Source organism: Cherax quadricarinatus, chromosome 59 (assembly GCF_038502225.1).
Source record: "Cherax quadricarinatus isolate ZL_2023a chromosome 59, ASM3850222v1, whole genome shotgun sequence".
NCBI lineage: Eukaryota > Metazoa > Arthropoda > Malacostraca > Decapoda > Parastacidae > Cherax > Cherax quadricarinatus.
Window position 1 is genome coordinate 11,884,499 of NC_091350.1, and position 13,715 is coordinate 11,898,213.

The 13,715-nt window shown below is 45.0% G+C and overlaps 1 protein-coding gene across 1 annotated transcript in view; it reads left to right on the plus strand.

Annotated features, from left to right (window-relative positions):
- Nucleotides 1–9,404, plus strand: part of LOC128698806 (pinopsin) — a 116,302-nt gene extending 106,898 nt beyond the window's left edge. The window contains exons 6-7 of the mRNA XM_070097729.1: nucleotides 6,240–6,317; nucleotides 7,874–9,404. Coding sequence (XP_069953830.1) covers nucleotides 6,240–6,317; nucleotides 7,874–8,149 — 354 coding nt within the window. The 3' untranslated portion in view covers nucleotides 8,150–9,404. The remainder of the gene's footprint in view (nucleotides 1–6,239; nucleotides 6,318–7,873) is intronic.
- Nucleotides 9,405–13,715: the final 4,311 nt, after the last annotated feature.

The window sequence follows — 13,715 nt, forward strand, 5'->3', positions numbered from 1 at the left end:
GGGTTTGGAGAGGAAACTGCGAGGTGGGTAGATACGTTGTACAGGGGTGGAAAGGTAAGGGTGCAGATTAACGGTCGTGTGGGGGGGAGGTGGCCATGGGGAGGGGTGTCTGCTGTTGCAGATGCTCTTTGCATGTGTGCAGCACCCCTTTTATAGGTTAGTGGAAGAACGGGTGTGTGGAAGGGTGGGGGCGATAGTGGCCAGGGTTAGTGGGTTATGTGGATGACACTACCCTCTTAGTAGATGTGCACGCGAGGCTGGAATGGTTAAAGGGTGTGGTGAGGACGTCTGGCTGAGCTACGGGAATGGAGGTTAATGTAGGTAAATCGAAGATTATGGGTTTGGGTGAATGGGAGAATCGAGAGGTGTGGGAATGCTCAGTGTTGCAGAAGGTGGAAAGGAGTTTATAGATTTGTGGTATCATTTATGTGGGTGATAAGGGTGGGGCACGAGAGGCCAACTCCGCAAGGTTAGTAAATAGGGTGGAGAACAGGCTGATAATGTTGAGGCCGTATCATTTAACACTAATTCAGAGGGCTCTTGCGGTTAATGTATTGCTCTATAGTAAGGTGTGGTATGTGGCAAACGTGTACCCGCTTATGGGGCAGGCGATTACACACATCCCACATGGAGGGTGTTGGAATTTTTATGGGGGTCGGGATACGATTGGTTGAGGGAGGTGGTTACATTACCGGTGTGTCATGGCGGTTTAGGGCTCCTGAATTTGCGTAAGAGGATATTGTGTGTGTTTGTTAAACGAGTGGTGATGAGGGCAGGGGTATTCCACAGGGAAAATCTGGGGTGAGTGTATGAGATATTGCGGTAAACGTATCGGGGAGCGGAGTTGTGCGTGACCGCAAAAAATTATTGAGAGCAATGGTGATGGCTAGAGAGCCTGGTAGGATACAGGTGAAGGTGTTGCACAGGGTGTTAGTAGGTCAGGTGGTAGCGCCGGTGGCGGGGTTATACCCGATGTATGATTGTGGGGGGTATTTGGTCTAGATTTGGAAAGTTGAGGATCCAGCCTAGGAAACGAGAGGTAATGTATGGTTTCTACATGGCGCACTGCCATCGGGGTAGGTGCTGCAGGATAGGAGGGTTGTGGAGGATGGGCGATGTGGGCTTTGCTGGGAGGTGGAGACAGCATTTCATGTAGTGTATTTTTGCGAGGGGCTGGGTGGAATCAGAGAATGGATGAGTCGGGTTTTGTTGAGGGTGGGGAAGGCGGCGGATGTCAGTGTTGAGGGCACTCAGTTTAGAAGTGAAATGGGGGAGGGGGGTCTGAGGAAGTGGCAAGGGCGGTGACTTATGTAGTAGTGGACTATATTTTTATCATGTGAGGTTTTCGGAGGGGGGGGGATTGGGGAATGAGGCGACGTTTTACAGGACCAAGTGTCGAAATGAAGATATACTGTATATGGAAACCTGTGGAGTTCACGATTTCCGAAAGGTTACAGGAATCTCACTGTTGGGTGCCTGACCCTGTGAGGTGGGAAGGGGGGTCGGTGAAGGGCATGGAGAGTGATAGTAGGGAGGGGGTCATTGGGGCATACAACAGGCTTTGTTCCTGGGTGAGAGAGTGCATGGAGTGGAAGGAGGGGGGCAGTGTGTTGGCTTTGGTGTGTGGATATCCGGCGTGGACAGTTGTGTTTCTGTAGATTAGGATTTTTAGGTTAAGAGTGTGGATTGTGAATGAATGAGTGGTACCAATAGAGTGTTTGTCCAATGTAATACTAAGAGTCCGTCTACATATGCATATGTAGTTTTAGCATAATAGTACTAGTACATTGTTCAATTATCACACTTAAGAAGTTGTCCTAGGTGCGGATTCTCAAATCTTGGTGTGTATAGACATTACTTGTAAATACAGTGCGGATGTTGCCTGGGTAGTTATTGATGATATTTTGTACTACGAATGTTACCCATGATCAGGGCATTGCAACACGTGCAATTAAGGCGACAAGTCATTGTTGAAGGGTATGCCACGTGTACATAGATTGTAGTCACTTGTGAGGGGGGGGGTGAGTGTCAGCGCTAAGGTGTTATGACCGCATGTATTGCTGCATAGAAACCATTGTCTTCAGCGCAGCAGTGTAAGTAGCAGCTGCGTGTAGGAGTTAGGTTAGTGTTAGGACTGTACGAGTTTTGAGTACTTCTGTTTATCATATTACTCAATAATGTACGTGGCAGTTGTCAGTAGTGTGTGTTGTGCCACTGTTCAAAGCCTGCTCATTACCTGTTTATTGTTACAATGTTATGTATATTCCGACCTGTGTATTTGTATATGGTTTTAAATAAAATATAAAAAAAATACGTATCTTCATTGGAAATATTTTGGTATTAATTTTGACCTGTGTGGGTTCCTATTTGTCAAATTTATTTTGCCAAATTTTATTTAATTGCATCTTTTAACAAAATCAAAATCAAATACTTTTTTAAATGATTGTAGATAATTTTATATACAATGTAAATGAAAAAAGAATTCTGAAAATAAAATAAAAATCAGAGTTTTTATGGTATTTTTAAGTTTAACAATGAAAGAGTGACACATGATATTATACACTGTTGTGGTAGTGGTAGTGGTGATAGTGGTAGTGATGATAGTGGTAGTGATGATAGTGGTGGTAATGGTGGTGGTGACAGTGGTAGTGGTGGTAGTAGTTGTGGTGGTGATAGTGGTGGTAATGGTAGTGATGATGGTGGTGGTCGTGATAGTGGTAGTAGTGGTGGTGGTAGTAATAGTGGAAGTGGTGGTAGTAGTGGTGGTTGTTGTTGTTGTGGTGATGGTGGTAGTAGTGGTGGTTGTTGTGGTAGTGGTGACAGCAGTAGTGGTGATTGTTGTGGTAGTGGTAGTAGTGGTGGATGTTGTGGTAGCATTGGTGGTAGTAGTGGGAGTGGTGGTTGTGGTAGTAGTGGTGGTTGCTGTGGTAGTGGTTGCTGTGGTAGTGGTTGCTGTGGTAGTGGTTGCTGTGGTAGTGGTTGTTGTGGTTGTGGTAGTAGTGGTGGTTGCTGTGGTAGTAGTTGCTGTGGTAGTGGTTGTTGTGGTAGTAGTGGTTGTTGTTGTGGTAGTGGTAGTAGCGGTGGTCGTGATAAAACACAGTTAAACAAGGCATAGAAATCTAGACAATCCAGGTCGACTGTCAACTTTTGTCAAACACTACTGTCCTCACCTAATTGTGGTTGCAGGGGTCGATACTCAGCTCCTGGCCCCGCCTCTTCACTGATCGCTACTGGGTCCTCTCTCTCTCTGCTTCCTGAGCTTTGTCATACCTCTTCTTAAAACTATGTATGGTTCCTGCCTCCATTACTTCACTTACTAGGCTATTCCACTTGCTGACAACTCTATGACTGAAGAATGTGTGTGTGTGTGTGTGTGTGTGTGTGTGTGTGTGTGTGTGTGTGTGTGTGTGTGTGTGTGTGTGTGTGTGTGTGTGTGTGTGTGTACTCACCTATTTGTACTCACCTATTTGTGGTTGCAGGGGTCGAGTCCTAGCTCCTGGCCCCGCCTCTTCACCGGTTGCTACTAGGCCCTCTCTCTCCTCGCTCCATGAGCTTTATCAAACCTCGTCTGTGTGTGTGTGTGTGTGTGTGTGTGTGTGTGTATGTGTGTGTGTGTGTATGTGTGTGTGTGTGTACTCACCTATTTGTGTGTGTGTGCTTGTGTGTGAGGGAGGGAGGGTTAGGGGGGGTAGGTTGTGTGGTTGAAAGATCCGTCGTGTAGGCACAAATTTTGTCTCATTTATCTTTCCCAATTATCTACTCTCTCCACTTATTGCCCTTTCTGGATTTACGTATTAATTGTTGCTGGTTATTATCATTTTCCTTGTTCACATTGAGAGAGGACTTCCTAGCTTCCTAAGTATTCTTACTGCTAATAACTACCGGTAGTAACACTGCCTGTGTGCGTGTGTGCATGTGTGTGTGTGTGTGTGTGTGTGTGCGTGAGAGTGTCTTGTGCGGTGTAATGACTGGCCGCAACTTCTTGTGACCTGACACAACCCTCCTGGGACTTGACCCTAGCACCGTCTTACAATGTTGCCCTTAAAAGCTTGTCCCACCTACCTTCTCACACTCGTCAACACTATATTCTCTATGTCTATGCTATTTCTATTCTAAATCTGGTAATAGCTTGCAGGAGTGAGTGACCAGTATCAAACAGTATGCAAAGCCAGCCAGGGCCGTCAACATGCAAATCACAAATAGGCGAATAAACTTGCGCTCAATGGTGCGGTGACAGGTTGCCAGCTGCTGATGACGAAGTCGTTGTACGTAGGTCTTAAACTCCTATTTTGGAGATCCTTCACCCGTGATGTTTATAACCATATATTCTCATACATCCCGCTTCCTCACGCGATTTCCCTCTTCACTGATGATAGTATACACTTCACATTATATACACTTCACTTTATATGTATAATGGCACACAACTTGTCGTGACGTCACTTCTTCAGGCCTACCGCTGCCAATGTGGCAACAGCGCCTAAGACCCCCAACGGTTTGCGCTTTGAAATATTATGATTTCAGCTTTCCTCTCACTTTCTTTAACTAATAACTTTAATTATCACTCATAGCATTGTTCACTGACGTTCCACTACCACTGATTACTGCTAGCTGTTATTGCACGCCTTACAACGCTAAGGTTCTCGGAGCCTTGTTACCCCCGTCTGCACCCCACGGACCCACACATGTGTGTGTGTGTGTGTGTGTTTGTGTGTGTGTGTGTGTGTGTGTGTGTGTGTGTGAGAGAGAGAGAGAGAGAGAGAGAGAGAGAGAGAGAGAGAGAGAGAGAGAGAGAGAGAGAGAGAGAGAGAGAGAGAGAGAGAGCAATATCTAGACAGAAACATTTTTCAATATATATATATATATATATATATATATATATATATATATATATATATATATATATATATATATATATTCAAGGTAGTAGGTTGGTAGACAGCAGCCGCCCAGGGAGGTACTACCGTCCTGCCAAGTGAGTGTACAAGGAAAACCTGTAATTGTTTTACATGATGGTAGGATTGCTGGTGTCTTTTTTTTTCTGTCTCATAAACATGCAAGATTTCAGGTATGTCTTGCTACTTCTACTTACACTTAGGCCATACTACACATACATGTACAAGCATATATATACACACCCCTTTGGGTTTTCTTCTATTTTCTTTCTAGTTCTTGTTCTTGTTTATTTCCTCTTATCTCCATAGGGAAGTGGAACAGAATTCTTCCTCCGTAAGCCATGCGTGTTGTAAGAGGCGACTAAAATGCCGAGAGCAAGGGGCTAGTAACCCCTTCTCCTGTATATATTACTAAATGTAAAAGGAGAAACTTTCGTTCTTCCTTTTGGGCCACCCCGCCTCGGTGGGATACGGCCGGTGTGTTGAAAGAAAGATATATATATATATATATATATATATATATATATATATATATATATATATATATATATATATTTGTGTGTGTGTGTGTGTGTGTGTGTGTGTGTGTGTGTGTGTGTGTGTGTGTGTGTGTGTGTGTGTGTGTGTGTGTGTGTTCCTTTCTTTCGATCTGTTTCTCCCACACCATCACTCTCCCACATAATCTCTCTCACACTCTCCCACACCATCACTTTCCCACACCATCACTTTCCCACACCATCACTCTCCCACACCATCACTCTCCCACACCATCACTCTCTCACACTCTCACTATCCCACACCTTCACTCTCCCACACTCTCACACTCCCAAACCATCACTCTCCCACACCATCACTCTCCCACACCATCACTCTTTCACGCCATAACGCTCCCACACCACTCTCCCACACCATCACTCTCCCATATAATCTCTCTCACACTCTCCCACACCATTACTTTCCCACACCATCACTTTCCCACACTATCACTCTCCCACACCATCACTCTCACTATCCCATAACTTCACTATCCCACACCTTCACTCTCCCACACTCCCACACCATCACTCTCCCACACCATCACTCTTTCACACCATAACGCTCCCACACCATCACTCTCCCACACCATCACTTTCCGCATCATCAGTCTCCCACATCATCACTATCCCACATCATCAGTCTCCCACATCATCACTCTCCCACACCATCACTCTCCTACATTGTCACACACTCCCACACCATCACTCTCCCACACACACTCTCACACCATCACTCTTCCACACACACTCCCACACCATCGCTCTCCCACATTCCCACAAACATTCTCACTCTGTCAATCTCCCACAGGTGTTATCTTACTGGATGAAGATCACATCGTTATCTTGCGTATATCCCGTTATACTGTTATCTTCAAGACCCAAGGAGGTGAGTGTTATCTCTGATCATTTAAACTCACTGACACTTACCTATATATACTCACACTCAGTGGCAGAGGAGAGATCCATACAGAGTTTTATGAATAGGTACGACAGGGCCCACCCACCCACCCAAGTGAGAGTAAACCAGGCCAGGGTAGAGGCGGGGTCAGGAGCTAAGACTTGACCCATGCAACAGCAATCTCTTGAAAGCAATGAGCTGAGTGCACACACACACACACACACACACACACACGTATCACAGTGGGCACCTGTGACGAGCGGGGTCCCACAGGGGTCAGTCCTAGAACCAGTGCTATTCTTGGTATATGTGAACATGATGGAAGAGATACTCAGAAGTGTCCCTGTTTGCAGATGATGTGAAGTTAATGAGGAGAATTAAATCAGATGCGGACCAGACAGGTCTACGAAGAGACCTGGACAGGCTGGACGCGTGGTCCAGTAACTGGCTCCTAGAATTTAACCCCGCCAAACGCAAAGTCTTGAATATCGGAGAAGGGCAAGGAAGACCACAGACAGAGTATAGGCTAAGCGGCCAAAGACTGCAAACCTCACTCAAGGAGAAAGATCTAGGGGTGAGTATAATGCCGAGTACGTCGCCAGAAGTACACATTAACCAGATAACTGCTGCGGCATTTGGGCGCTTGGCAAACCTGAGAATAACGTTCCGGTACCTCAGTAAGGAATCGTTCAAGACTTTATACACTGTGTACGTCAGGCCGATACTGGAGTATGCAGCACCAGTTTGGAACCCACACCTGGTCAAACACGTCAAGAAATTAGAGAAAGTGCAAAGATTTGCAACAAGACTAGTCCCAGAGCTAAGGGGATTGTCCTAAGAAGAAAGGTTAAGGGAAATTGGCCTGACGACACTGGAGGACAGGAAGGTCAGGGAACACACATATAAAATACTGCGCGGAATAGACAAGGTGAAAAAGACAGGATGTTCCAGAAATGGGACACAGAAACAAGGAGTCACAAAGTTGTCAGGCAGTGAAATAGCCTAGAAAGTGACGTAGTGGAGGCAGGAACCATACATAGCTTTAAGACGAGGTATGATAAAGCACACGGAGCAGGTAGAGAGAGGACCTAGTAGCAATCAGTGAAGAGGCGGGGCCAGGAGCTATGAATCGACCCCTGCAACCACAAATAGGTAAGTACACACACACACATACACACACATGAAGACACAGATGAATCACAGGGATGTTGGGAAGTATTTCTTCAGCCACAGAGTAGTCAGGAAGTGGAATAGTTTGGGAAGAGATGTAGTGGAGGCAGGATCCATACATAGCTTTAAGCAGAGGTATGATAAAGCTCACGGCTCAGGGAGAGTGACCTAGTAGCGATCAGTGAAGAGGCGGGGCCAGGAGCTCGGACTCGACCCCCGCAACCTCAACTAGGTGAGTACATAGCAGCGGCCATTTGTCAGGTTTTTACCTGAAGATTCTTCCAATGAATACTGTTGCTATTAATGATAATAATAACTATAATGATGATAATGAATGTTGTTATGATTGTTATTACGGTTGTTGTGTGGTACAGGTATGGCCAGCTGTAGCAGCGACGGTACAGAAGATAGGAGGGTGCGGTGTGGCTGGGTGTGTGCACCAGAGTGACGGTAGAGCGCACCTCACCAGCCTGGAGGTCAGTGCCAGGAACAACAGTGACACACAGGCACTGGACAAGACCAGGAGATTCTCTCACTCTGCAGACACAACCTTCCTCTCCCTCTCACCACAACACTCTACTCTGCCACCCACGCCCGCACCCACGCCTGCACCCACGCCAGCACCCACGCCTGCATTAGCTAGAGTGTGACGGGTGAATGGCAAAATATAGCACTACACGCCTTTACTTTATTTATGTTTAACCAAAAAATATCTTACAGTGTAAAAGTGAAATTTCCTAAAATGTTTGGAAAAAAATAAAAAAAAAAGGTAAAAATTTTATCATAAATATTTTTTTTATTTCTATAAAATATTAAAATTTTACTCAACCTTTTATCTTAAATGGAAATGATTAACTTCGAAAAATGCTAAAATCTTGGAAAAAAAAAGCCTCTGGAGGTAAACATAATACCCAGTTTCAGGAGTAGGTACGATAAGGCCCAAGAGATTAGAAATCAGTGATGACGATCGAGTGGTCTAGGAGGGGCCAAGAGCTGAGTCTCGACCTCTGCAAACACAACTCGGTGGATCTGTGATAGGTTAGGGAGACCTGTACCGGAGTTCTCTAGAACCCTTGACTGGTTTATTTTGCACCAGAGGAGCATTCCAGGACTCCTGACTGGTTTATTTTGCACCAGACGAGCATTCCAGGACTCCTGACTGGTTTATTTTGCACCAGAGGAGCATTCCAGGACTCCTGACTGGTTTATTTTGCACCAGAGGAGCATTCCAGGACTCCTGACTGGTTTATTTTGCACCAGAGGAGCATTCCAGGACTCCTGACTGGTTTATTTTGCACCAGAGGAGCATTCCAGGACTCCTGATTGGTTTATTTTGCACCAGAGGAGCATTCCAGGACTCCTGGCTGGTTTATTTTGCACCAGAGGAGCATTCCAGGACTCCTGACTGGTTTATTTTGCACCAAAGAGCATTCCAGGACTCCTGACTGGTTTATTTTGCACCAAAGAGCATTCCAGGACTCCTGACTGGTTTATTTTGCACCAGAGGAGCATTCCAGGACTCCTGACTGGTTTATTTTGCACCAGAGGAGCATTTCAGGATTCCTGATTGGTTTATTTTGCACCAGAGGAGCATTCCACGACTCCTGATTGGTTTATTTTGCACCAGAGGAGCATTCCAGGACTCCTGGCTGGTTTATTTTGCACCACAGGAGCATTCCACGATTCCTGACTGGTTTATTTTGCACCAGAGGAGCATTCCAGGACTCCTGGCTGGTTTATTTTGCACCAGAGGAGCATTCCAGGATTCCTGACTGGTTTATTTTGCACCAGAGGAGCATTCCAGGACTCCTGGCTGGTTTATTTTGCACCAGAGGAGCATTCCAGGACTCCTGACTGGTTTATTTTCCACCAGACGAGCATTCCAGGACTCCTGACTGGTTTAATTTCCACAGACGAGACAGGACTCCTGCATTTGCACCAGAGGAGCTCAGGGCTGACTGGTTTATTTTGCACCAGAGGAGCATTCCAGGACTCCTGGCTGGTTTATTTTGCACCAGAGGAGCATTCCAGGACTCCTGACTGGTTTATTTTCCACCAGACGAGCATTCCAGGACTCCTGACTGGTTTATTTTCCACCAGACGAGCATTCCAGGACTCCTGACTGGTTTAATTTGCACCAGAGGAGCATTCCAGGGCTCCCGACTGGTTTATTTTGCACCAGAGGAGCATTCCAGGACTCCTGACATTTTGCACCAAAGAGCATTCCAGGACTCCTGACTGGTTTAATTTGCACCAGAGGAGCATTCCAGGGCTCCCGACTGGTTTATTTTGCACCAGAGGAGCATTCCAGGACTCCTGACTGGTTTATTTTGCACCAGAGGAGCATTCCAGGACTCCTAACTGGTTTATTTTGCACCAGAGGAGCATTCCAGGACTCCTGACTGGTTTATTTTGCACCAGACGAGCATTCCAGGACTCCTGACTTGTTTAATTTGCACCAGAGGAGCATTCCAGGGCTCCTGACTGGTTTAATTTGCACCAGAGGAGCATTCCAGGACTCCTGACTGGTTTATTTTGCACCAAAGAGCATTCCAGGACTCCTGACTGGTTTAATTTGCACCAGAGGAGCATTCCAGGGCTCCTGACTGGTTTAGTTTGCACCAGAGGAGCATTCCAGGACTCCTGACTGGTTTAATTTGCACCAGAGGAGCATTCCAGGGCTCCTGACTGGTTTAATTTGCACCAGAGGAACATTCCGGGACTCCTGACTGGTTTATTTTGCACCAGAGGAGCATTCCAGGACTCCTGACTGGTTTATTTTGCACCAGAAGAGCATTCCAGGACTCCTGACTGGTTTAATTTGCACCAGAGGAGCATTCTAGGGCTCCTGACCGGTTTAATTTGCACCAGAGGAGCATTCCAGGACTCCTGACTGGTTTAATTTGCACCAGAGGAGCATTCCAGGACTCCTGACTGGTTTAATTTGCACCAGAGGAGCTCTCCAGAACTCCTGACTGGTTTAATTTGCACCAGAGGAGCATTCCAGGACTCCTGACTGGTTCAGTTTGTACCAGAGGAGCTCTTCAGGACTCCTGATTGTAACCAAACTAGTCATAGCGTCTTAATGAGCCACAGAATTAAAGGAAATGTAGTTGAAGTATACAAATGGAAAACATTTGATCAATTGAGAGAATATAAAAAAGTGTTGAAAATATCTAACCGAGACGGAACTCGCAGCAATGGATTCAAAATGGACAAATTCAGATTTAGAAAGGTTATGGAGAAGTGGTGGTTTGGTAATAGAGTTGTAAAGATTGAAAACAAGAAACTCCTAGGTAGTGTTATTGAAGAAATTTGAGTAGCTTAGGTATGAGTTAGATGTGCCTAGTATGGCCCAATGGGTCTACTGTATAGCTCCACCATTTTTATTTTTTTCTCAAGTTTTGAGGAGAATAAAATAATTAAGCTCTACATCAGAGAGGACCTGTGTGGATCATTCCCAATTTGTCTGGGCATAAATCAACCTTCCCATATATGTATCAGGTGCTACTGCAATCACAACATTTGCGTTCTTAATGTTAGGCACGAATCCTCATTTTCAACACTAACTGGCACTGATCTGCCAACAGCAAGTAAAGGCAGGTCGTCTGATCGTAAAGCAGAACTTACCTTTCTTGCCTTTGGAATCTCAACGCACGAATCATTTAAATACTGACACATTTCTCAGCAAAATTTTCTGGGAAACATCTGAGAAGATAACAGCATTAGTTCAGTCACTGGAAACCTGGTTGATGTAAGGATAGCGGCATGTAACTTAAGGTTGATTAATGGGGTTCAAAGGTCAGTAAGACTGCACCAGACAGGAATACTTTTATTACTAAAGTAGGAATTATTTATTATTATTAAAGATTCGCCGGTATTCTCCCAGCCCGGGCCTTTTCCAAGTGGTGGCCCGGCCTTGGCTCCCTCTTTAGGGAGTGTCTGAGACCTAAGTCTCCCATGGGAGGAGGCACAAGTACCTCCTCATCTTTGGGACCAACTGTCCCCAGGCCTAGCCACAAGCTAGGCCTCTCTGGTCTGCCATCCCCGCCCCAAGGGGGCAAATGGGAATGACAGTCTTATGAGCTAAAGGCTCGGACTCAGGCACCTACCCTACCCTAGAAGGGTTAGGCATGATGTCGATGAAAAGTAGGAATTAAAGTAAACTCAGCTTATACATTCTGAGAGAAATACACCTACCAGTATATAGGATATATGAAACTGGTTTCTTTTTTCTAATTATATACAGTGCATTTCTTTTATATGAAATTTAGTTTATATGTTATATTTGCTTAAACAGTAATTTACTAGTCTGTTATTGTTTGAATTAATTGTATTTTTTACGCAGATGTTTTGCAAATACCAAAACTTTTGTTTACTGACACTACAGGAGTAACTAAAGAAGAATAAAATGATATACATATTATCAAGTCTGAGTCAACTACATGTAGTGAAGTGATGCTCCTTCCCCCCCCTGCCTCTGATGATCCCCCCCCCACACACTGTACACAGTGTACGTCAGGACCATACTGGAGTACGCAGCACCAGTATGGAGCACATCTGGCTAAGTACGTTTGCAACAATACTAGTCCCGGAGCTATGGGGTATGTCCTACGACTAGAGGTTAAGGGAAATCGACCTGACGACACTGGACGATAGGAGATATAGGGATGACATGATAACGACTTACAAAATACTAAGAGAAACTGACGAGGTAGATAGGGACGGAATGTTTGAGATGGGACACAGCAACAAGGGGACACGACTGAAAGTTGAAAACTAAGATTTATAAGGGTGTTAAGTAGCATTTCTTCAGCCTCAGAGTGGTCAGAAAGTGAAACAATCTGAAGAGTGACGTAGTAGAGGCAGGATCCATACATAGCTTTAAGAAGAGGCACGATAAGGTTCGTGTAGCGGGGAGTGTGGACCTAGTAGTGACCAGCGAAGAGGCGGGGCCAGGAGCTGTGAACCGACCCCTGCAACCACATATAGGTGATTACACATGGTTCCAGAGCTAAGGGGAATGTCCTATGAAAAAAGGTTAAGGGAAATCGGTCTGACGGCACTGGAGGACAGGAAGGTCAGGGGAGACTTGATAACGACATACAAAAATACTGCGTGGAATAGATAAGGTGGACAGACAGAATGTTCCAGAGATGGGACACAGAAACAAGGGGTCACATTTGGAAGATGAAGACTCAGATGAGTCAAGGGGATGTTAGGAAGTGTTTCTTCAGCCACAGAGTTGTTAGGAAGTGGAACAGTCTGGCAAGTGATGTAGTGGAAGCAGGAACCATACATAGTTTTAAGATGAGGTATGATAAAGCTCATGGAGCAGGGAGAGGGAGGACCCAGTAGCGGTCAGTGAACAGGCGGGGCCAGGAGGTGAGTCTCGACCCCTGCAACCACAATTAGGTGAGTACACTGGGGTAAGTGGACAACTCACAGTGATCAATGTGACGCATCTCTGGCTCTGACGTCATCATTTATCACAACAAAAGGGATTAGAGTTGCATGACGCCACAACCATCAGCGCCCCTGATTGGTTAACAATGTTATGACGTCATAACCCCCACAGCCCGTGACTGGTTAGCATCGTTATGACGTCAGAACCACAGGCGTCACAGACTTGTTAACTTCACTTGACTAATAAACTTGTGTTATATGGCAACTTTATTTTATTATTTTATTGTGTATCAGAAAATTATTGTAATAAAAATATATTTACTTTGTGTTTGACTTGAGTCCTAAAACTGAGGTGAAGGTGCTTGTTTGTTAGTAAACACTGAGGTGCTTGTTTGTTAGTAAACACTGATGTGAAGGTGCTTGTTTGTTAGTAAACACTGAGGTGTTTGTTTGTTAGTAAACACTGAGGTGCTTGTTTGTTAGTAAACACTGAGGTGAAGGTGCTTGTTTGTTAGTAAACACTGAGGTGCTTGTTTGTTAGTAAACACTGAGGTGTTTTGTTAGTAAACACTGAGGTGTTTTGTTAGTAAACACTGAGGTGTTTTGTTAGTAAACACTGAGGTGTTTTGTTAGTAAAAACTGAGGTGTTTTGTTAGTAAAAACTGAGGTGTTTTGTTAGTAAACACTGAGGTTTTGTTAGTAAAAACTGAGGTGTTTTGTTAGTAAACACTGAGGTGAAGGTGCTTGTTTGTTAGTAAACACTGAAGTGTTTTGTTAGTAAAAACTGAGGTTTTGTTAGTGAACACTGAG